The 23,873-nt window shown below is 40.1% G+C and overlaps 13 protein-coding genes across 13 annotated transcripts; 3 read left to right on the top strand and 10 right to left on the bottom strand. All coding sequences in view use genetic code 12, as the record gives it.

The window, feature by feature from the left end:
* Positions 1–27: 27 nt before the first annotated feature.
* On the bottom strand, positions 28–1,635 carry KGF57_004862 (uncharacterized protein; the record flags this gene model as incomplete). The annotated part of the gene is made up of 1 exon (XM_051754416.1): positions 28–1,635. One exon carries the CDS (start codon positions 1,633–1,635, stop codon positions 28–30), a length of 1,608 nt encoding a protein of 535 aa, XP_051606773.1.
* A 128-nt stretch (positions 1,636–1,763) lies between these two features.
* On the bottom strand, positions 1,764–2,864 carry KGF57_004861 (uncharacterized protein; the record flags this gene model as incomplete). The annotated part of the gene is made up of 1 exon (XM_051754415.1): positions 1,764–2,864. The coding sequence occupies one exon, from the start codon at positions 2,862–2,864 to the stop codon at positions 1,764–1,766; it is 1,101 nt and encodes a 366-aa protein (XP_051606772.1).
* A 174-nt stretch (positions 2,865–3,038) lies between these two features.
* Positions 3,039–3,335, top strand: KGF57_004860 (uncharacterized protein; the record flags this gene model as incomplete). The annotated part of the gene is made up of 1 exon (XM_051754414.1): positions 3,039–3,335. The coding sequence occupies one exon, from the start codon at positions 3,039–3,041 to the stop codon at positions 3,333–3,335; it is 297 nt and encodes a 98-aa protein (XP_051606771.1).
* Positions 3,336–3,553: 218 nt separating this feature from the next.
* KGF57_004859 (uncharacterized protein) lies at positions 3,554–4,939 on the bottom strand (the record flags this gene model as incomplete). Its single annotated transcript, XM_051754413.1, has 1 exon — positions 3,554–4,939. The coding sequence occupies one exon, from the start codon at positions 4,937–4,939 to the stop codon at positions 3,554–3,556; it is 1,386 nt and encodes a 461-aa protein (XP_051606770.1).
* Positions 4,940–5,283: 344 nt separating this feature from the next.
* Positions 5,284–7,779, bottom strand: SUL2 (sulfate permease; the record flags this gene model as incomplete). The annotated part of the gene is made up of 1 exon (XM_051754412.1): positions 5,284–7,779. The coding sequence occupies one exon, from the start codon at positions 7,777–7,779 to the stop codon at positions 5,284–5,286; it is 2,496 nt and encodes an 831-aa protein (XP_051606769.1).
* A 1,878-nt stretch (positions 7,780–9,657) lies between these two features.
* Positions 9,658–11,895, bottom strand: KGF57_004857 (putative phosphotransferase; the record flags this gene model as incomplete). The annotated part of the gene is made up of 1 exon (XM_051754410.1): positions 9,658–11,895. One exon carries the CDS (start codon positions 11,893–11,895, stop codon positions 9,658–9,660), a length of 2,238 nt encoding a protein of 745 aa, XP_051606768.1.
* An 828-nt stretch (positions 11,896–12,723) lies between these two features.
* Positions 12,724–13,359, bottom strand: HFL2 (negative cofactor 2 transcription regulator complex subunit; the record flags this gene model as incomplete). The annotated part of the gene is made up of 1 exon (XM_051754409.1): positions 12,724–13,359. The coding sequence occupies one exon, from the start codon at positions 13,357–13,359 to the stop codon at positions 12,724–12,726; it is 636 nt and encodes a 211-aa protein (XP_051606767.1).
* Positions 13,360–13,942: 583 nt separating this feature from the next.
* SEN2 (tRNA splicing endonuclease subunit) lies at positions 13,943–15,079 on the bottom strand (the record flags this gene model as incomplete). The annotated part of the gene is made up of 1 exon (XM_051754408.1): positions 13,943–15,079. The coding sequence occupies one exon, from the start codon at positions 15,077–15,079 to the stop codon at positions 13,943–13,945; it is 1,137 nt and encodes a 378-aa protein (XP_051606766.1).
* Positions 15,080–15,587: 508 nt separating this feature from the next.
* Positions 15,588–15,830, bottom strand: KGF57_004854 (uncharacterized protein; the record flags this gene model as incomplete). Its single annotated transcript, XM_051754407.1, has 1 exon — positions 15,588–15,830. The coding sequence occupies one exon, from the start codon at positions 15,828–15,830 to the stop codon at positions 15,588–15,590; it is 243 nt and encodes an 80-aa protein (XP_051606765.1).
* Positions 15,831–15,856: 26 nt separating this feature from the next.
* KGF57_004853 (uncharacterized protein) lies at positions 15,857–16,477 on the bottom strand (the record flags this gene model as incomplete). Its single annotated transcript, XM_051754406.1, has 1 exon — positions 15,857–16,477. The coding sequence occupies one exon, from the start codon at positions 16,475–16,477 to the stop codon at positions 15,857–15,859; it is 621 nt and encodes a 206-aa protein (XP_051606764.1).
* A 1,753-nt stretch (positions 16,478–18,230) lies between these two features.
* KGF57_004852 (uncharacterized protein) lies at positions 18,231–19,616 on the top strand (the record flags this gene model as incomplete). Its single annotated transcript, XM_051754405.1, has 1 exon — positions 18,231–19,616. One exon carries the CDS (start codon positions 18,231–18,233, stop codon positions 19,614–19,616), a length of 1,386 nt encoding a protein of 461 aa, XP_051606763.1.
* Positions 19,617–19,677: 61 nt separating this feature from the next.
* KGF57_004851 (uncharacterized protein) lies at positions 19,678–20,961 on the bottom strand (the record flags this gene model as incomplete). The annotated part of the gene is made up of 1 exon (XM_051754404.1): positions 19,678–20,961. The coding sequence occupies one exon, from the start codon at positions 20,959–20,961 to the stop codon at positions 19,678–19,680; it is 1,284 nt and encodes a 427-aa protein (XP_051606762.1).
* A 203-nt stretch (positions 20,962–21,164) lies between these two features.
* ARG83 (Arg83p) lies at positions 21,165–23,663 on the top strand (the record flags this gene model as incomplete). Its single annotated transcript, XM_051754403.1, has 1 exon — positions 21,165–23,663. The coding sequence occupies one exon, from the start codon at positions 21,165–21,167 to the stop codon at positions 23,661–23,663; it is 2,499 nt and encodes an 832-aa protein (XP_051606761.1).
* Between the last annotated feature and the right edge of the window lie 210 nt (positions 23,664–23,873).

Genomic DNA, 23,873 nt, shown 5'->3' with positions numbered 1-23,873 from the left:
GGATTTGTACACTTTAGTTTTACCTATTTACAACTTTCCTTGAGAAATCAATAAATCAATCTCTGTATCGGACCCAAACCCATCATTATCGGACTCATCAAACGAGCTTTCTTCGATACCATCGCTTAGTGTATCGCTTTCGTTGTGTTCCTCGTTCCTTCCGTTGATAGAACGATCAATGTCATGCTGGAACTGATCATACTCATACAGAGCACTACTATCGTCAACAACGGGATCGTCGTCGGCATAGATTTCAAGAAGCTTTCCTCCAAGTCGGTTGTACCGGTATCGCGTCTTGCGCTTTCTGTTGTATATTAAAGGCAAGTAGTACCCGTCAATCAAATTCAAACCTTCAATAGAACTGGTAGGAGATACATATCGACGATATTCATTTAGTCGATTTAAAGTTTTCCGCGTCGCCTTCAACACCTTAAAATGTCTAGGAAACTTCATTTTCAATTTCGAAGTTGAGGATTTAGCACCAGCTTTGCTCAAATATAGTCTTGTCGATCGCACACCAATTTCGTCAAAAAGTGACACGTCGTTTAGACTCAAGTCATTAGTTATTCTCTCTGCAAGTGATAAATCAAACTCCGAATCTTGATATATATGATAGTTCTCCATCAATCCCAAATTCAACAAACCTAGATTCTTACCGGGTAATGTTTCCAAAACCTGGGAGACTGTATTCGTATTGACCATTTGGGCATCACCTTCAAACTCTTTACTCGAGTATATCACTTTTCCTATAGCATGAAATAAACCAATTGCACTCTCTCGGTTGTAGTCTACCCCAGATTTATGAAATTTGACCCACATTTCCAAGTTCAAGATAATGGATCGAATATCGCCCGTTTTGAATAGATCATGAAGAAATGTGTTCAATTTGGGAGTGCTAAGTATCTTAGTTAAACCCTCGTTTTTCAAAATCGTGTTCACTGTTTTCTTTAGAAACCGCGTTGCGAGTGGATTAAACCGAATAGTCTCTACTCCAGTATTGCTCAATATCTCTCGACCCAACAATGTATCCCCAGTCATATTACTCTCGAGTCCATAAGAGTACTGGGTTCTATCAGATTCATATTCAAATTCACTTATGCAAATCACTAACGGAGGTAAGGGAATTCCTGCAAAGATCCATTGCTTAATTGCTTCTCTAAACTCCTTCAATGTTTCCTCGTGATAAACATTAGGCAATTCTTCAATCAAAACAACCGACAGGGTCTTGTATTTGCAACATTGCAAAAAGTGTGTAATGTTTTCCGATTCATCGTACTCAATCAAACTCTCATCAAACGCGTCTGCGTTGTTCATCTCCCGCGCTAGTAGCTTAATTGTAGTTGATTTACTCGATCCACACGGCCCAACAAGAACCAAGACTTTTGACATCAGTTCCCTAGACTTTATCCTGTACAACGAATCCTTCACTTGTTTCAATTTGGCCGGATTGATGCAAATCTCCGAGGAGGTTTTTGGCGAGTATTTTTCTAGCCATGGTGCGTGTCGTAGCTGAGTCTTTTGCGGACTGGGTGGAACCAGAAACACATCTTCAGTTTCGTCATCTGTTGAAAAATCATCAACATCCTCAAATGAAGTTTCACTAGCTTTACATTTGAGTTTCTTCTTTGGTGGCATAAATGTTGAGGAGTTGATGTGAAATGAGGAGTTTCGAAGTGACGATTTCTCTCTTTTTTTTTTTTTTATTTTTTTATTTTTTTATTTTTTTTTTCTTCTCCGTTCAAATTGGTTTACGCTTGTTTCCTTTACACAAAGATTGCAGAATTCTTTTTCATTGAGTTGTACTTTTGCAACAACTGCTTCACATTGATATTGACTGCATCTGGAATGCAATGACAATGGTCAGTCTTTTCAGCAATATCAAACCACGAGTCAAGTGCGAAATTGACAGATTCTGCGAGATTGTAACCGTAATTGAATCCAGCGTGGTATCCATAAGGATACGTCAAGATAAACTCACCCTCCCTATGTATCGTGTGGTTCACTGTGATTCCATTTTTCTCCAAGAATTGAGGCAGTGCATGGAATGTTTTATGACGAAGAAATTGCGAACAATGCTTGTACTCGTCGGTGAACAAGTCCTTCATTACATCGAAAAATTTCTTCTGCTGTGCTTGTGGTATCAGGTACCACTGCTTTGGAGCGCCAAAGTGGATATAGTTGATCAGATACAAGTCTTGGTCTTCGAGATGCCATGCAAAAGTGGCCTTCCACACCCCCGCATACAAGTACGCATTATTCACGCCCGGAATTCTTTCCTCCATCAAGTCAAGGACATTTGGCAACTTGGCGACATTCCAAATGCTCACATCTTCTGCGAATAAAGATCCTTCAGAGTCAGCCCCGTATATAGGCTCAGAGTACGTGAGCGATTTCCAATACGAACGTTCCAACTCCTCACAACGCTCGTCATTAAATTCGGCGCCATCTATTCTGCTGCATGAGCTTTCATCGTTATCATCATGCAGTCTCTTGCGTCTTCTTGGAGGTTCTTGTTTTTTTGAAAGTTCTTTCCACTGGTCTAGCGTGTACTTTCTTGGTCTCTCGATATTCTGTATCTGAAATACGCCATGATGATTACTGTTTATCTGCTGGACAATGGGGTTTTTGATAACCACTTTGGACAAATTTTCCTCAGAATAACAATGGGAGATTGATTCCTTCCACTCTTGTGGAGGGATAACACGGACAATTCCAGCCTCAAAACCATATTTGTTAACCGATTTGTTAAACTTGTAGAAATCTTTAAACTGTTCCATAGTGGGTTTGAAAACAGGGACCCCATGGTCGTAGTAGTCTGGCTTGATATCGAGTATTTGTGATTGCTTGTGTGATCTAGTCTGCATTGTCCACGTGTCTCTAAAGGGCGAATTGAATGTGAAGTAGAGTTAGCGACTTGAAAGATGAAAATGTACCGGAAAACGGGATTTTAGATTTTCCTTAACAACAGGAAGAACAAGAAAAAATAATTTTCTTTGTTTCTGTTTTCCCTTTTATCAGATCAAGGTACACAAGACAACATGTCCTCATCTAGCAAAAGAGACCAGGTAAACAACGAGAGGATCTCAAAATCAAGAGCATTCAATGCATCTATCCTCACATTCCTCACAGTTGCAATTTTCCTAGAGTTGGGCTATCACCTATTATGGAGTGCCAAAGTATTTATAAACCAACCATATGGAAACTTTTTCAATAACTTGGTGTACGGTCCGGGATCATTTTTGGCCAACGTTGGGTTGAGCACTAAGTTGATAAAGTATCTCAATAAAGTATTGGTTGAAGATAAGATGGATGCAGATTATAAAAAGTACATATGAGGGAAAAGCTGAAAGCTGGACTGGGCTGAGCTGAGCTGGGCTGGGCTGAGCTAGGCTGATCTAGTTCAAAATATCATGGCAGAAAACACCCATGTATGCAAGTGCCACAGAGATAAGATCCTTAGGGAGGATACTGGACTTGCTTCAGGAAGACTTCATGAAAATGATACTACAAGATAATGCTAAATCGCGTAGTATACCTGAGATATTTTGCATTCCTATATAAAGCTTTTCAACTTACTCAACTCAACAATATGCAGCGTAGTATAGTGACTGAAAAAATCTCTATTTTCCTCATCATTCCATTTATTGATCACCACCATTTGGTGTATACTCTTTTGCCTAGCCTCCGAGTCCTTTTCAATGAACTCGTCGTCATCTTCGTCAGGTAAAATCAGTAGATCCTCCTCCTCGTCTTCGTCATCATCGATATCCTCGCCATCTTTCTCCTCATTATTCCATTCCAAATCAGAGTCGTATTCGTAATCTAGCCCAGTAAGTTGCTGATCTAGTGGATTGCGAATTATGGCTGGTAGTTGTTCCTGATGTTTTTGCGAACACCACGATCCGGTATATGGAGGTTTCGAGTTCTCATAGAAGCTAATGTACTTGATTGGCGGAAGTTTTGCAATCATTTCAAGAACTTGGTGCTCGTTTGTAGTGGGTAGGTTGAGAGCGTTCAAGATTGCTTCTGGAGTGATGTATTGTAGTGGTTCGCTACGTCGTTTTCTGCAGTCCAGGAAAGGATCAAGATAAACATCTTTCTCCGTCTTGCCCGACAAGATCAGGTCAAGCTGCAGCTTTGTTTCATCTGTGCAATATTCAACTCTTTTCAAAGTGACATTACGTTGCACAAAAAATGGTAAAAAATCAGTCTCGTAATCGCTTTTTTGAACTTCATCAGTATCTAGCTTGACATCTTTCTCCTTGTCTTCTTTTGCTTGAGGACGAACTTGAAAAAAGTTGGAAATCTTCATCTGACTTCGTTCCTTGGCCTCTTCCGCTTTCCGCTTTTCCTCTTCAATCCTTTGCTTTTCCAACTCCTTTGCTCTCTTTTCCTCCTCCAATTTCAACTTCTTTTCCAACTTCTCCTTTTCTCTTTCCTCCCTTTTACGTTCCTTCTCAGCTTGCTCCTCGCGTTTCTTACGGTCCCTTTCTGCTTGCTCAGCTTGTTTTTTTCTTTCACGTTCCAACTTTTCCAATTCCTTCTTCTTCTCTCTTTCCAATTTCTCCTCCAACTTCTTTCTTTCCTTCTCTAATTTTTCCTGTTCCATTTTCTTCCGTTTTGCTTCTTTCTCCTCCTCTTGCTTTTTCCGTTTAGCTTCCTTTTCCTCTTCAATTCGTTTAGCTTTGGCCCTTTTTTCCCCTTCGATTTTGATCCTTTTCTCCTCCTTCTCCTTCTCCGTTTTCTGCTTTTTAGCTAGCTTTTCCAATTGCTGTGCATCACAATCATTCTCTTTGTTTCCGTCTCGCAGATCCATTGTAGTTGCCGAGTCTTCTTCTTCTTCTATTTTACGTTTACGACTTGACGCCTCGTCTATTCGTATACTCTTGCGAAGCAATTGATTTGAGGCATCCACTTGGTGAGCTTGTAGTGTAGTCATGAGCAAAATGAGTAAATGAGTAGTTTGTCTTAGGATAGTCCTGAAAAAGACGTGTTTTCAAAAAAAAATAAATGGTTTGGACTTTTGACATTTGGTTTTTTTTTTTTTTTTTTTTTGCCATTTATTGACGACGCGTCATAGACGGAATTTGTTAGATTTACAAGGGTGGATATATACCAATAGCGAAATGCTTACTTCATTAACATACTAATATAGTATAATCTAATCTAGTCTAATTTAATGTACAAGAACTGAAAACCAAAAGTATTCTGCCCACAAAAATCATTGAGGTAAAACGAATGTAACTGAATTAAATAAACTTGACTGCGTCCATATCTCCCTTCTTATTCATAGTTTGGAATATCCAAATGGAAAAATGGCGTATTGGTACCAACTGCAGCAACATACTGCTCGTCCGCACCATTCTCAATATCGGTGTATCCTGTAGCAATGTTGACATAGTTATTAGCTGATGTCAAGCCATCTTCATAAGTACCAAACCCAGCATTCAACAATGCTCTTCTGATCCACGGGCTCAAGATACCGGAAAAGTGGAATTCAACTTCACGATCAGCATATGCGTTCAAAGCTTTCCTCAAGTCAACCAAAGCTTGTACCGAAGTGATATCGATTTGAGACACGGTGGAGAAATCAAAGTGCACTATACGCAAGATTGGACGCGTATCTTCTTCAATCTTTTCTTCCTTATTGTATTTTCTCAAGAATGGCAAGTTCCACTTCAATGGACCTGGGTCGTTCCATGGCCTGGATCCAGTGTCAGCATAGCTATATGGCTTGGCTCTTTTTGTGATTCTCTTGGCTTCATCCGACACTTTGTCAATCTGACGTGACGCATTAGGATAAGTAAATGATTCAACTGGTTTGAACACAATGACCCCAGGTGGTGGTGGAGTGACTGGGATATCGCTGTTGATATTTCTGTGGTTCAATGGTACCCAACGAGTATGGAATTTGATTCTTGGGTTTTGCTTTGCCAATTCTCTGGTGGTGGTTCTACGCTCAACAACTTCTGACTTGTCTTTTACTTTATCATCGGTTGCTCTATAGTTTGAGCCTCCTGAGAAAACTTGGTGGATTTCAACATCAGAAGAGTCACTGGTGCTGGTGTTTGACCCTTCATCAAAAGTGTTTCTGTCATCAATAATTGGATTCACAAGTTCGGCAACTTGTACTCTACCCAAAAACAATCCATGGGGGATGGCAATTCTAAACAACAAAACAACAACTGAAGCTGCAATGGCAAAGTAAATACCAGCTTCAATGGTGACGAAAACGGTCAAGATAACAGCAATTAAAAAGATTCCACAATCAATTGGGCTGATTTTCCAGAATGACCAAGTAATCTTGTAATTGGCAATAAGATCAGACACAGCATGAATAATAACCGCGCTCAAAACTGCTTTTGGAATGTAGTAGAAAGCTGCAGTCAAACAGTACAACGCCAACAACACAACAGCCCCGGTGAAGATACCAGCCAATGGAGTTCTAACACCACACTTTGCTTTCAATGCAGATCTCGAAAACGAACCAGTGGCAGGGTAAGCGTTGAAAAAAGTTCCAATCAAGTTATTAACACCAATGGCAATCACCTCTTGATCAGGAACAACCTTGTAGTCATTGACTCTACCAAATGATTTAGAAATAGCAATGTGTTCCAACAACAAAATGACAGTGGAGACTGGGATCTCCGAAGCCATAGCACTAATAATACCTTGAGGAGGGTGGAAAACACCAACATTTTGAAGCCCCTTTGGAACTTCACCAATAGTACTAAATGGAGGTTTGTATTTCAGTTTGTCACCTTTGAAAGCAACCTTTTGGGGATGAACAACTCCCCACGAAATAGCAGTGGCAACAACAATAACAATTGCATTTCTCAACTGTTGGATGTAAAAAAAGTACATCTTATATTTAGGCCATCTCTTTTGAGCATGATCTGTACTGAACTTCCAAGCATACAAGATGAACAAACAAACCAAACCAAAAGCAGCGTCAACTTTGGTATCTGGTAAATGTTTCAAGGTATTGATGACAACTTGGTAAGTACTATCTCTAGTGTTGACCAACTTGTTGTAACCCATCAATCCTGGAACTTGACCAGTAATGATATTGAAAGCAGATCCAGTCATGAATCCCATGACTGCTGGAACAGAAATGAATTCCAAAATGAATCCCAATCTCAAAACACCGATACCGGTTGCAATACCACCACAAATTAAAGCCAAAAATGTAGCAATTTCAGGTGCAGCATACTGATCTCCATACTTGTCTTGAACATGAGCAATGACTTTTGAAACTTGAAGGGACATAACAGCGACAGGACCAATGGAAACATCTTTCGAAGTGGCAAAGAAGGAATAGATAAACACACCAACAAACGAAGAGTACAACCCGTACTGTGGGTCCAATCCAGCCAACTGAGCATAAGACATAGATTGGGGCACCAAAACAATACCAACAGTGATACCAGCAACCAAGTCTCCATACAACCACCTACCGTTGTAATGCAAGATCCATTTTAAAATGGGGAACAATGAAAGCAAGTAGTTTTTGATAAAAGTTAATGGGTGAGCAAATACCTTTTGAAACCATTCTTGAACAGCAACTTCTTCCTCGTTGTAAGCCGGTACGTAGTAATTTGAATGAGGATGGTGGTTGTTATACTCTTGTTCAGCTTCAAAGTCATGTGGTTGGTTTACCACATGCGAGTCTTCATATATGTGTGGGTATTCATCGGGGAGTTTTGTATTTACTCCTCTTTCGGAGTCAGAAACCACTGACTTTATTTCAGATTCCACTCTATGAACAAAATCAGACATTTGCTTTGATAATGAAATCTATGATGACACCAAAAACAAAAAACAAAAAATAAAAGAAAGCCAACAAATTCAAGAATCCAAAGTTGAAACGGCTGAAGTGATACCGTGGTGATATATATATATATGCAAGTGACAAGCGATGTTAAAAGACAATGAAAAATAAAAAAGCAATATTTAACACAAACTTTTCTTCAATAGCCAAACAATTTCAAAGTCAGGCGGATAAAAGCTTTAAAGTGAATTTTTTAGCCGCAGGTTATGAAATCTCTTTCAAGGCGCTTAGAACAATAGTTGCAGTATACGAGGATCAAAATCAAAAAAAAAGCAATGTAAAAAAGAAACAATAATGTGTGTGTGGTGTTCCGCCTTGTGCAAATGTCAAATTAGATGATGTGGTGGAAGTATAGTATACTGTGTGTGTGTGTTTAACTAAAAGATTGTCTAAACTGTGGTGAGGCAATTAATTAAAACCAAATAAAGAAGGTGTGGTTGGTAAATTGTTAATTTAATTTGCAATTTGAAATTCTGAATTATAATGCAGTGCCAATATATATTGAAAAATAAAACAACTTTTGGTGGCAATGAGAAAATCAAACGATTATTAACTCTTGATGCAGATTGTGTATAATTGATGATTATTGATTATGCAGTTCTAATAGGGTTCCTGAGGGGGGGGGGGTAGATCTCTAATTTTTGCAGCTTCTAAGCTTTTAAAACGGAAATATTCTCTCCAATTCTTTCGATATTCACGCTCTCTTTTATATTTCAAAAGTTGAACCAAATAAAGTGCCTGTCCAAGAAAAATTGTTGAAATATGGAATGGCTATTAGAAGACGTAGAAGATATATGTATCAAAATGGCACAGGAGCTAAGACTTTCTTTCTTCAACTTTTTCTCCAAGTCTCAGTAGATTCACTTTTAACGGTCAAATATTGATTTGTAATATTAATTTTTCATTTCTTTTTTTTTTTTTATTCTTATTTTTTATTTTTTTGTTTCATCCTTTAAATTGCAAACTCAGCTGTGGCTGCAATTTTTTTTCTCATCCACAGTTTTCACTCACATAGTTAACACACACTCTCTCCTTCTTTTTTTTTTTTCTTTTCTTTGTTTTTTTTGCTCTGTTACTGTGCTTAACAATTAGATTGCGAAATTACCATAAGTCACGTGCAATTTGACATTTTTTATAACGTCATCGACCTTGCTTTTTATCTATATGCAGGTACACTGGAACATCGTTTTATCCTTCATCCGCAAGTCTGCCCCATTTCGATCTGTTGTGTCACGAGATGACAACAACCACACAACAAACAGATGTGGGTGGGTTATACAGATCTAATCTCTTCTTCGTCGCCACGGCTGTGGTAACAGTGCAGGTAGAGAGACTTAATCCTGTTCGGCTTAGATAGGGGACTGTTTCTTGTCCCTTAACTGCATGCGCCTTACGCCGTAATCGCACTTGTCCGAGATCTGAGGTTGCGTCTGTGCACCTCGATACTATTTCTAGTGCGAGATCTACAAAATACAATGCTCTTTTCAATTTTTGGCCCTCCTATTTTTTAACACCATTTTGATGCAAATCAATATATATCTCCACAAATTAGTTTCAGAATTAAACTTTTCTAAATCTAAGGCAGTCAAAACATTTTGTAACCCCTTTTCATTTTTTTACGAAAACCTTCTAATTTGCAACAACGCTTAACTTACGATAGTTTAGCCTTCGAGATTGAACTTTCCCTTTTTTTCTTTTTTTTTTTTTTTTTACAACTCTTGTCTTGAATCTCTCCCGTCCGCCCCCTCAATACTGCAACGACTGTAACTAAATATATATATATATTTTAATTCTTTAAACTATATCCTCTCGACAGTTACTCTACTCTACTTAGCAGCTTGTGACTTTTTCAAATTTTCCTTCTCTATAGCATCAACCTCATCTCTAAATCTTCTTTGTCCATAACACTGTTCCAAAAAGATCTTGTACTTGACATTCAACAATTTCCTATCAGGATCATCATCTCCACGTGGCTGGATAACTTTTCCTGGCCCAGTCATCTTCTTCATAATCTTCCACAACAACTCTCCAGAATCATTCACGGCGGCACCTACTCCTCCTTGCTGTGAGTCCTTTTGCTCTGTTTCCTTCTTGGTCGAGGACAATGGCTTGTTCAATCCCAAACTAGCCAACTTTTGCGATATACCCTTTTGAGTCTCTTGCTTAGAGCCAAAAGATAAGGTATTTTCATCATCAGAGTCCTCTTGGTCATCAGCCTTGTGCCGAGTTTGACCTTGGTGAGATGGCTGATTAAAGTAATCGACATTGTTGGGATTGGAATGAGCATAAGCAATAGTTGCCAAGTTTGTGGTTGATGTAGCCGTAGGTGCAGTATATGGAGATTCAGGAATCTCATCTGGTTGCTGTTGTTGTACACCTCCCCTTTCAGCCAACAGTTTGGCTCTCTTTGAGTTTGGCCCATTAAAACGATGGTCAATGACAGTCTCTTCAGCAGCTACTGCACCCAACAATGCAGAACCAAACACCACTGCTGCATCGATATATCTAGGAATGACAATAGGCAACCCGGTGCAATCAGCCAACAATCTCATCAACAACCCATTACGACATTGCCCACCACTCATGAAAATACACTTGATGTCATGTCCGGCCTCTTCCATATGCTGAACAATTTGTCTAGTTTGTTGAGCAATAAACTCACATGCACCAAAGTAATTCAATGCCAAGTCTTCAATAGAGTTATCCAAAGATTGTCCAATCAAACTTGCTCTCATTCTCGGATCAGCAATTGGGGATCTATTACCGTGGAAATCTCCATAGAAAAATATGTGCTTGGCCAAAGAAACAACCGACCTCTCACCTTTGGTCTTGACCATTCTCTCCAACAACGAGTTCAAGTAGTCAAACTTGGAAATGTTGGATTGTTCAGAAGCCTTCAACAATTCTTGGTTTGCCGGGTGGATACTCAACACATGGGCCAACAATTGACCTGTAATTGACTGACCACCCTCTGCTAGCCAATATCCTTCAGCCATAACGTCCTTGTAAGGACCCCAAACACCCTTGACAAAGCAAGCTTCTTTGGTCATGGCAATGTGACAAGTAGATGTACCTGCAACTGCAGCCAATCTACCACACGCATCTCCAATGGTTCCATCGTACTTCTCCTCAAGTAACAGAGGGACTTCAGCTTTAGCAGCAACGGTTCCTACCCATCCTGCATAAGCATCAATAACTGGTGAACCAACAATACACTCATGAGACAATCCCAACTCCGCAGCCGATTTATCGGTCAATTTGCCCACAATGTTTCCAGCAGTGAGGTACTTACCATTGACACCAGGAATACCACCCAATCTTCTAAAATTGTCTTCAATCAATTCGGGCATATCAACTGCTAACAAAAAGTCCTTTGACCAACCAGTCTCAGAACCATCAACGCCAATTGGGACAAATCCTTGCTTACACACAACAGAGCAGAAACTTCTAGTCTCGGTGCCGGTGGCTTTATGAACCAAGAAATCAGCCAAGTCATAAAACTTGCAATCATCAATTCCACCTGGCTTGTGGTGTTTCAACCACTTCATCTTTGGCAACTCCATTTCAATTGACATTTGTCCACCAACGTATTTCAAACACTTGTCACCAGTGGCATTGATTGCGTTGGTTTCATCTTCGGCCCTGTGGTCCATCCACAAAATAATATTCTCCTCCTTATCGTCGAAATTTGGACCAACGGATTCAGGAGTATCATTAGACTCGGATACAGCAACCAAGGAACAAGTGGCGTCAAACCCAATACCAAAAACGTGCTGAGGGTCTACTCCAGATTCACTCAAACAACGCTTGACACAATAACAGATGGCATTCCAAATTTCGGTTGAGTTTTGGGTAATGTAGTTTGGCTTCAATTCCTGTCTTGAAATGGGCTTTTCAGCCAATCCCAAAATGATACCATTGGTGTCAATTAAACAAGCTCTAGCGGAACCAGTTCCAACATCAACACCGACGTAGTAGACATCAGGGTCGGCTTGAGGCAAATTGTAAAAGAAAGACGATTGTCTTCTGTTTGCAAGACTAGTGTTTGACTTTGATTGTACCATGTTTGGACTAATGTAGCTGGTCTTGTCAATGAAGGAAGAAAGAATACACTGTACTTATCAATTGGATTAGATAGGAATGGAAATTGCGGGAGAGCAATTCATTTTTATAAACTCGGAGTAACACAGTCTACATGCAGGATATTGCAGAAAAAAAAAGAAAAAGGAAAATGGCGAATACGTAATTGGAAGCGCTCGAAGACGTCAATCCAAGGATTGACTGTCAGTTTGATAGACCTGGTTGTGTTCCCTCTTTACAGGGCGTAATTATGGATCCACACTCTTTATCCAAGATATCAACACACCGCTCTTACATCTTGGTGGTTGTTCTCTTTGAATGATTGCTGACCAGAACAGAGCAGAACAGAGCAGAACAGAGCAGAGCAGAATGGAACATGTGATCAGGTTTTTTATGACGCCCAGTTTTGTGTACTTGAATGCAAAAGCTCACCTTTTTTCTTTTACACCCCCCGTCGAACAATTTGTTGCCCAATGGAGTAATTGCAGCGGCGCTCGGCGGTATAAAGTTTACTCCGGAGATAAAACAATCATGAGAATGATCTCTTTGCCTTTTATGCTCTTGGTGGATTAGAAAAATCTACAACTACTAACGCGTCTTCATCATCGTCACCTCGTTTATATTTCCTATACATGCGATCAATACATCTTAATACAAAATATGTAAAGAACTGAATAATAGTCCAAACCAGGTTTCTCGCAACCATCAGCATGAGCGAAAACAGACACTTTCGACACTTTCGACACTTTGGATCTGGACCCTTGACCCCCCCTCCCCACCCCCTCCCGTACAGCGTAAGTTCTTTTGACCTCTCAATTCTTCAACGATGGATACTTTTCCACGGCCTCAACAAGGAAATCAAACTGTTCAGTATTTTCAATAGCAGATTTGACATGCGACGCTGTGATTCTCTTTACACCTTGTTGTTTTGCTTGTAGTACAGACACTTCGACCAAATTGGCCATAAAGATTTCCAATGCCCTTCCGACTATAATCGGTGTCGCTTGTGCAACTTTACCTATTTCTTCATCGCTCTGCATAATTTTTTTGATCCTGGCAGCAGGGAAATGGGTCTTGATTCGTTCAAAACTGGCCAATATTTGTTCTTGAGATATGCTATTTGTCGGCGTATGTTGTTGTTCTTCGTTGTCAGTTGCGGGTTGTATAGATGGAGACTGGGTGTTGAGAAAGCCACTTACCCCACTACTGTATAGCGAGTTTTGTTGTGGGGTAGCATAATTGTATTCGAGTTTTGGAAGTGGAGCAGCTTGGTGATCTTCCTGGTTGTTGGTGTTGCTTGGCACAGGCCCATTGACAAGATTATTTATACTGAATGAATTATTTACACTTCTATGGGTTTTGTAAGTGTCAGTTCCATTAATGGCAGTACTGCGGTTCCCACCTTCGACCTCATCATCGTGATTCATCAAATGGCGTAGATTAGACATTTTTGTTTATGGTGTCGTAGAATAGTGTCGCAGATCAATATATTGTGACATTTCAACTTTTTTTCTTTCTTTCGCAGTTGCCAGTAAAAGAATTGGGAAAAAGAATGTGATTTATATACACGCATACAACACACAACACGACAACACGACAACACGACAACGCACACAACACAAAAACAAATTTATTTTTTTGCTTCTTTGCTTTTTTGCTTTTTATTTTTCTGTTAGAGAGTACTGCATATAAACCAACTTCTCTCTTTTTTTTTGTAATCAACAGTTACAATTTCATCTTCTTTTCCGAATCCCTTTCATACACGTCATTCGGTTGGGTAGAGCTGCTCCCAGTAAGAACTTTACACGACAAAGTTATCCAACACAAACACTCCGTTGTGTAAAAACAACTCTGCTATACTTCTAGATAAGCCCTTTCAAACTTCCACTCAACAGAGGTCGTGTGCCTGTCTCAATACCTCCTCCATTTATTTTTTTTTTTGTACTTCTCTTCTCCCATTCTGTTTTTGTACCGCGATGAGAGAGGCCGCTATAGTTACATTGATAATTATTTACATGGCGTTTTGTTTATTCAATCTCTAGTCCGGCTAGGATTCCACCTTCTATATAACACTTCCGACACTTTGTACATGCTCAATAACTTCCTAAACATTAGTCCCTCATCAATGTTTGTGGTAGCGAATACCTCATCAAATTCTGCTTGCAATGGGGCCACCACATAAACCTGGACAAAGTTCTTCTTTACACTACCAATAACTCTTGCTCGAGCGCATATTTGAAACCAATCATACAAACTGGTGTCATTTTGGTGATTATCTTGCATGACCAGCACACAAAACTCGGCATGCGAAAACGGTGGACCTCGTTTATACAACAAATAATCAGTGCCAAACTTGATACCCGATCTCACACACCAACCTTTGGATCTGAAATAGTGATACACAACATAATTGACAATGAATTTGTTGTTGGACAGAATTGGAGATGACGGCTCATATTGTTGACAACATTGGATAAACAATTGCTTTAGCGATATATCACAAACACTGACTTTATCAAGTGCAAATTGCAAGAAAAACACCTCCACAGCTTGCAATTGCATATACTCCAATTGAACAACAGAACCATTTTTGCCGTCAATAATATCAGCATCTTCGTCCCTCATCCCAACTTCGGCCTCTTCAACATTGACAAAATCCTTTCTCCTAAATTCAACTAATTGCTCATCCAACTTTGCCATCTCAACCACCTCCTCTTCTTCAATCAACCCCTTTCTCTGCTTCAATTGCAAATCCTGCAACCTTTGTCTCTGTCGCTTAAACTCTATCCTTTCATGTCTCCGACTCTTTGTTACATCTTCCATGGCAACACCACTCGATTTTCCATCATCAGCATCGCCATTGAGCCTAGATACGGTTCTTGCGTGCCATGTAGGCTCAGATCTCGACAAAACACCCTTGCCAAAAAAGCCTTCCCTCCACAACTTAACCATCGAATCAGCATTAACAACCTTAAACACACCATTGTCACAAACAACATCGATTTTGCTTACATCTGGAGTGTTCCATAAATTGACACGTATGAAATTCCAAACATACTCAAACCACGAAATGGGATTTGTTAATACAACAGCGACATTTACAGCAACATCAATTGGCAACGGCTTTTGGTATATTTTATTCAATAATCTCGAGTTTTTTTTCCCCATTAACTAATAAACACAAGGTTAGTTACTCAAACAGGAAAACATTCTTCACCATGCCAATGCCTTCTTTCACCAAAGTTCAGATACCGTTGTAGTCTATTTTGAGAAATCATGTGCTCACACTGATCTTGCGATCTTAAAGACACTAAGGAAAAAATAGTTGTCATCATATGAAGAGAAAAAAGACACTGCTTGGAGGTTTGCAATAGTTTCAACATACACTTTGTTTAGTTTATCATTATCAATACTGTTTTGAACCTGTAGAAGAAAAAGAAAAGAATGGTAATTGGGTTTTTTGAATGAAAAAAATTTTTTTTTTTTTTCCTCTGTTTTTGAGATCCTCGCGCGAGATGCACTTAGAAGAAGTAAAAGGTGCAAATCTGCGATAGGAGCTACCATCATCATGGTAGCGCTGCGCTGCTTAGTAGACTCTGATAACCTACAAGTAGTGCAGATCGAAAGCCCATAATAAAAGTGTGATTAATCTAACTAAACAAAGAGACACAGTCTTCTATTGCCCACATCCAGACTGACTGCACTGAGCTCCATCTTTATTATCATTACAATACCCATCAACACCACCATAAGTGTTGAAATAAAATTGTCCATGAACGGCATTTTCTCTCCCAATATCATCATATCCCCCATTTTTTCCACGAATAGGATTCACAGTTGCTGTTGCACAATACTTGCAACCGCCGTTATTGTGGAAAAAATTAGGCACCTCTTGATCGTATTCCCATATTTCTTCCATCCCACGATCCTGGGAAAGCACCCTGGCTAGGTCGTGGTTGGCGTTATCCCAATTCCGACGTAGTTGACATCAAAGTAGTTCTGTCCGCGTCTGACTCTCTTGTTGACAACACTGGTGGAGTTGTGATACCTGTCAGTGGTTTCGGTGTTGGCGGGCACTGGTTGCGAATGGCGAATATAATGGGCGAAGTCAGTAATATTCTTGACACCAGAAGTGTACAATGCTGCATGGTTGCCATGGATAGAAGTCCATATAATTACATTTGCATTGGCTGTAGTGTCATCTACTGTTACGTCTCTCTTGTCACCGAAGCTTCTAGCATCCAAGTCAGCTATATGAAATGACCTGACATCACTTACACCAGGTATAGACAACAATGCGTCATTCACTTGGTTCAATATTATTGTCTTCAAGTGTTCATCAAGATGGTATTTCCCCAAATACCCGTGCCTGTAAACACCTCCAACTGCATTGTCTCGTTTAGCATTGCCCAAGTTAGCACCCGCAGCCGCTGTCAACGCAGTCCCAATTCCTCCAACAACACAAATCCCAGCAGCTGCATACCAGCACCCTGGAGTGGCAACCGCGGCAGTGTTGGCGCATGAATTAACCCAAAAACTTCCAGCAAGACCAGCAGCAGCAACCATCATTCCACCAACCGCAGCAGCAGTAAACCAAGCCCATCAATTCCTCCTCTCTAAGTAAGCTTTAGTGGACATTACCTCAGCACCATAGTGAGGCACTCTAAGTAACTCTTTGGAAGACCAGTCTATCGTGTCGTGATTGACAAACCAATTTGTGTGTTCATACAGGATTATGAATACAATCAAAATTAACACCACGACACACGTCAAAATTTTGACTATCTTGGCAAGATCGTCGATTCTCTTGTCTTTGTGGTAATACTTCATATTAACTTAATGACGAATACCGAGAGATTGTGTTGAGACAAGTATCACAGTTAAATGGGATAGTGGGGATCAAATCGATCCAAGGGGGAGGAGAGTTTGGTCTTTTTATATAAACTTTTCTATGAGACTAACTCAAATTGGAGTGATGCAACGTGGCCACACGTGTCTCACGGAAAAGGGTTAGAACAAGAGGTTGATTCCAACCACTCGGTGTGTGCATCAACCCAAGCCTTAACTGACCAATCATTTACACGTGTTAGATTAAACTCTAATTTTATCAAAGCTGGTAACCGCCATGCATGTGAGTTATCGGATTTATCTTTGTCGCACAAAGACAACTTTTGGTTTAGGAGTATGAAGATTTCATAATATTCAGTCCTTGATTGTTGCAGTTACGGCTGAAATTTGGTACTAAGCTTCTTACTTTCGTATAGAGCCAAGATTTTATATCAGAGTGTCTGTACTGTGTTAGATGAATCAGATGTGGAAGAAACAGCATGATGAATTAATAATCTTGTACAACAGTTTAGCCGCTGCTACTTACGGAAAGAACGTATGAATGTTTGTATTGATTCAGTAAAATATCCTGTGTTTTGTGAAGTGGTAATTCAATTTCTGCATATGAACGGAACTTTCAGCCATTAAGATCTGCCGTAGTCATCACACACACACACACACGCTCTCTCTATTATCCACTATGACTGCAAAGACATATAATACAAATCCTATTCCCTTTCTGGTAAGGCTCCACACAAGAACATTTTACTCATTCAGAACTCTTTCGGGTCTTCCGACGGAAAACATACGCACAAAAGTCACAGCACAAAGACGCAGCTCCCAACTGAACCTTGTATTTTCAAAGGTTTAAGCATCATTGTAGTCCACTCCCTCCGGATGTGATGAAGTCTATAGTGGGTTGTGCTTGCTATTGCCGTCTCAAAAAAAAACACAAAAAAAAATCCATAGTATCAACTCCTGGCATCCGACATCACTGCAGTGCCGCACCTACCTTCTAGTTTGTAAAAGATTTTAAATCCTAAATTACACAATCGCAAATGTGCCAATTCTTTTTTTTTCTTACTCTCGGCATCTCAATTCCGCTCACGATCATGCAAGTACTTTTTATTTCTTTGACCCCTCTAACCATAATTGAAAGGGGTAGCACTCTGGAATTAGCTTACAAGACCGTAAAAGCTCATTTTATACCCTTACCAAGTACTCCATTTACGTTGAGACCCAGCTTTGCGCTGCATTTGAGTAAAAAGCGGAATTTTTCGCATTGCGTTTCTCTCTAAAATTTTTGTTTTTTTTTTACTTTCTTTTTTTTTCACCTACAAAAGCGCATTTAGAAAATTATATAAAAAGAGGCTACAAAGAATGTCATGGAAATTTCAAACGCAAACTGATAAGTTTGCCTCATTATACTAATCACAACGGGTTTACGGGTCTACGGGTCTACGGGTCTACGTGTCTACGTTTTTACGCAATCATGACAAAAAGCCAACTGGACGAAGAGAAAGTCACAACACCAGAACCTAATGTACAACTCGATACGACACCTACATTACTAGCCACCTCAAATGAATCTAAAACCTCAACCACCAGCAATGGTCTACATTTGCTCGACGACCCATCAAATTTCCCATCCGGGCTCCACACAAAGGCAGTATTGACAGTGATTGGTTCCTTTCTAGGACTCACGGGTGCACTAGGGTTTGTCAATTCCGCTGGTGTGATACAGTCCTACGTATCAGAGCACAGTCTAAAAGATGAACCTTCAACGGCAATAAGTTGGATATTCTCCTTGTACAACTTCTTTGCTTTTGGCGGAACCCTAGTCTCGGGCCCAGTGTTTGATAAATTTGGATGTAAAGGCCCCATAATGTGTGGTGGAATCGCCATGTTTTTGGGCCTACTCGCCACAAGTTTCTGCCATCGGGTATGGCAGTTCATCTTGGCTTATGGGTTTCTTGCTGGAATTGGGGCCGCATTCACATTTGGACCATTTGTGGGAGTGATTAGCCATTGGTATTGTACGAAACGGGCAATTGCATTGGGGTTGGCCTATTCTGGAGGAGGATTAGGAGGAGTCATCTTCCCGTTGCTCTTTAGGTCCCTATTCCCTGAAATTGGGTTTGGTTGGTCAATTCGTGTAGGTGCATTTTTGTCGTTGTTTCTATTGGCTGTGGGTTGGTTGATGGTGACTGATAGAAAAGAAGAGTTTAGTGATGTTGGCAATGGCAGTGTTTTAAAAGAAATGTTTCACTCGATTGATTTCAAAATTGTTTACAGGAACCCATTGTTTGGTGTCATTGTTGGTGGGCTACTTTTCAATGGGTTGGCATTTTTGATCTCCATGGTTGAAATACCGCTCTATGCCACCAACCGAGGGTTTTCTGATTCTGATGCATACTTGTTGGTGGTGGTGTTCAACTCATTCAGTATCCCTGGCCGTATTGTGCCGAGTATTATTGCCGACAAGTGGCTAGGTAGATTCAATACATTTTGCGTGATCAATTGCTTTTCATTGCTTATATTCTGTGTCATTTGGATTCCATTTGGTCACTATTTACCTGCAATGTATGTATTTTCAGGATGCTTTGGATTTTCAAGCGGGTCAGTGCTTAGTCTATCAGCAAGTTTGGTGGCGTCGATTGTCAAAACATCTGATGTTGGTAAGGGATTGGGAACGGCTTTCTTTGTATTGTCGTTTGGTGATTTAGTAGGGTTGCCCATTGGTAGTGCAATTGCAACCGGCTCCCACGCCAGTTTTGATAATTTGGTTTACTTCTTGACATGTTGTGCATTTATTGGCACCGTTGTCAGTTTTGTTTCCAGGTACATGTATGGAGGATTCATATTGAAACGAATGTAAATAAGTAAGTAGCGGAGCTTATAGATCTAACAGAGTAAAATATAATCGATGACCGTATTGTCTATAGAAAGTCCACACTTTGTACTGGACTGGTCAATCCTTCAAGATTTACTGCCTCTAGTCTTGCCAATGTCCCTCTCATCATTAGCCTCCACATGGATCGCTTAAGGTATATCCTAACAACCTCTCCTTGAACATTGAGTTTCCGTCTCTTCAACACGCTTTCTTTATCTTCCTCCTTCTCCTCTTCAACCTTTACAGATCTGTCATCACCCACAGCCAGCAACAAATCACCAACCCATCCTGGCATCATTTCTTTCCCATTTATACTTGTTCTCAGATTTGCCAACCCCACGAGAAACGTAATTGACTGCTCCTCTTGAATCAATCCTTCAGAAAGATCTTTAAACACTTGTGCAATCTTGGCGAATACCTTGCCTTCAAATTTTGCAGTTGGGATCTTTGTGCTTTTATTCAAAAACAATTGAGCTTGTCGAACGTCAGAAAGGTGATCAATTTGGAAAATCAAGTCTCTTGCCGGTTCATCGATATACGGCCGAGCATATCTCATAGGACATTCAGTCATCCTATTACTGGGGGAGATGTTAACCATACCTTTCCGACTCAAATCCATCAAGTTGATGACAATTGCATCATCAACCACTTTATGCCTCACCATTCGCTGCTCTAATTCGAGAAACCGGTAGTATCGCGCTTCTTTTTGCAACAACTGCCGATGCTCCTCATTGCGAATCACCAATGTGTTTCCTCTAAGATACTCCAAAAGATCTGAAAATAGCTTGGGGGATCGACCGCCAACTATAGCTGGTCTTTGTAGTGGCGGTCTCAACATTCGGTTTCTCTCAATCACCGCTATATTATCAAAAAACAACCGTTCCGAATTCATCGTAAAGTAATTGGGGCAATTGCCCTCATTCTGCAATAACACTTTGGGTATCTTGAAGCTTTGGTCGCCAACACTAGCAAAAATATCTTGGTCCGTCATCAATTTCTGCAACCGTTGCAAACCAAAGTAAAATGCATCACTCCAAAGGTGCATATACTCGTAGTCATTGGTGATGTTGATGGAGTACCCCTGTAGGTGACTATAGATTTTCTCAAATATTTGAGGACTTCGGTCAAAAAATAGCACCTTCTCCTCATTCACTTCATCCCCAAAGAATTTTGTAAAATACGAGGGTGAATCTGAAGACAACGACAATCCGCTCAAACGAAACAATTTATACCCGACTTGGATGGAGTACACTTTCTCATGAGGCAATACGACCGGTACTGAAGGATCATACTCTTCCGCAGTTTCCACAGGCAACGTGGACATACTCATAGCGCACGACACAGGGGGTTGTGTTGTGTGTGTAATCTTGTGTATTGTTTTCTCGTGATGTTGTATTGTTTATCGCGAATTTCAAAATTCGGAATCAAACTATAAAAGCATCTTTCCCTCTCCTGGTTTTTCTATTTTGTCTCTCCTCCTCCTCCACACACACACACACACACACACAAATATACAATATCTGGTTATTTTTCATGGCCAGAAAAGAGCGAACATTTGACGGATGCTGGACATGTCGTTCAAGAAAGGTGAAGTGTGACTTGACCAAGCCATTTTGTACGCGTTGTGTCAAACTGAAACGAGAATGTCTTGGCTACGCCATACGTTTGAGATGGAGTGATCCAGTAACCATATCTCGAGATAAGAGCATGATCAGTTTGAAACTAGGTTACGACAACGAGTCGGACAATATGCAGAGGAGGAACGTGGATTTGATGGAGTTTCCTCGAGAAATGCTTTACGAGACATATGCGGAGTTGAATTCGGTTTTGGAAAGGGTGGACGACTCAGCCGTGGTTTCAGGCAAGGCAAAGTTGGGTCCGTTTAGATGCTTTCGACTCGTTGATATACCGAAGATGGAAAGGGGGGTACATGACGCACTGAAGGATGAATGGGCGGCAACCCCACTCATGACTTTGCCAATCAATACAACAGCAGCAGAACCAATAACTCCGCCAACGAAAAAGAGGCGAAAGACGGTTACGGATATTACCAATACCACTACTACTACTACTACTACTACTTCTACTACTACTACCACCATCGCTACTTCTCCCACCACCAAATCCAACAACTCCTCGGTATTCTCCAGAACAAACAACACTTATGTCCATTACGATCTTTTAAACTTTGCCAAACTCACCATTCTAGCCATCAAGGGACCAGACTACAAATTCAACGATCAAAACATGTTGCATATCTTGTACCCCAAGTTTTTCCCCAATATTGACTCTGATGACGCATGGTTTGCCAATGCGACTCTAGTCAATAGCAAGCTTTACACCAAGAGAAACAATGAATTGACGCTATATCCATTATTTCGCAACCTATTGGATCATTTCACTCTGGACTTGTTTAGTGTGAATCGTATTGGGATGAACCAAAATTACTTTGATGTATTGGTTATCCCTTATGTTAAGCAGATTGTGGGACAATTTATATGTTGGGATTTTGCATTTTGGGATGTGAATGATTTGCAAGAGTTGGAGGATTTGGACGATAAGCAGTTGTTGCAAAGTATCAAGTTGTGTATTATTTATTTGTGTTTGGGTCTTAGTGCGTTTAAAGCGTCCAAACGGACGTCTTTGCATGAAGAGAATGAGGATGATGAGTACAAGATTGATGAGTTTCTAAAGATTAGTATTGAGTTGCGGAAACTCAGTATCAAGTTGTTGAACTATCATTTGGACGAGTCGGATGTGATTGCTGAACGACAAAGGGGTGGTAAGGCAGTTGAAGATTATGATACAATGTTACTTTTAGCTTTGATTCTTCAGATTGAGCTTGATAGTATGTTTAGTGTTTTTGAAAATTTGGACTTGATATACGCCATTGGCGACTTTGTTATAAAGAATAAGTTGGAAACAAGGACGCGAAACAGTACCATGAACAAGTTTTTGATCAATGCTTTCAAGATTAAGTATTTCATGTATGAGAGTACTCAGGCAATCAACTTGTTCAACTATCAAATGGAAAAAGAAGATGAAAAACGGTACAGAGATTTGAAGGAGGATTACAACTTGATTGAAGATTTAGATAGCGACGATGACGGTGACGACGACGATGATGATGATGATGGCGATGAGGACAACGAAAAAGAGGAAAAGGAAAAGGGAGAGGATGAAGACGAGGAAGAGCAAAAATCCAAGAATAAACCAAGTATTGGAAATTTACTTTCAGTTAGTGGTCCAGCAAAGATGGATTATGTGCCAACAGCTTTCACCATTAATTTCAACAACAATAGACAATATAGTGCCGCGTATGAAATTACAGGGGGTGACACTATTGAGAGTTTGTATTCGCAGATTAAGTTTGCCCCCAGCTTGAATATCAAATTCACCACCACTTTGGACACCGAGCTTATTTATTTGATGTATGGTATACCCAAAGATTTGCTACATATATTCCATGAATCAATCCACTTGGCAAACCACAAAAACATCTTTAGTGTGAAACGGGTATTTCCTCGAAATTTCCCGCGTATATGTGCTGAAGTAGAGGATAAATTACTTCGGTGGAACATAAGTCAACTGAGTTGGAGTTTGAACCCACAAGACAGGTTTCATAGTTTTCTACTCAACCATGTGTACTCCTTTCATCAGGCAGTGATTATATGTCACAACAAACTAATGAAGAAGGATTTTGATATAGAGCAACATCAAGCTGTGGTGAAGAAATGTTTGGATTATCTATGTCTAGCAGTTGATGGTGCAAGACAGTTACAACTTGGTTATAAACCCATGTTTTGGAATTTGCTAATTGCTGGATCAGTTGCAACCGAAACAACAACTCAGGATCGAATCAAACGCATTTGGCAAACGTGTCCTGGGTATGAACTTCAATCGAACCACTGGCGAGCAAAACAAATAGTGTATGAGATTTGGAAAAGAAGAGCCAGTGGCGAAGACGAGGAAGAGAATTTGGGTTTTATGAATTTGATAAGGGAATGGGATGTTGCACTAAGCTTGGGATAACAAAAGAAGCTATGAAAACCTATAATATATAGAAAAGATATAAAAATAGAAAAAAAATAAAAAAGTTCCCTTTTACTTTCGGCCCCTTTTCCTCTTTCTTTTAATCTTTTCTGGAAAATATGGTAGGAATGCACAAAACTGACAAAATAAAATAATGCGTTTCTTCTTCTCCCACATTGCACATTAGGCAGTGAGGCGAGTAACCAGCAA

This window comes from Candida theae, assembly GCF_024610275.1.
Source record: "Candida theae strain CBS 12239 chromosome Unknown scaffold11, whole genome shotgun sequence".
Taxonomy (NCBI): Eukaryota; Fungi; Ascomycota; class Pichiomycetes; order Serinales; family Debaryomycetaceae; genus Lodderomyces; species Lodderomyces theae.
This window is presented reverse-complemented; position numbering and strand designations above follow the sequence as displayed.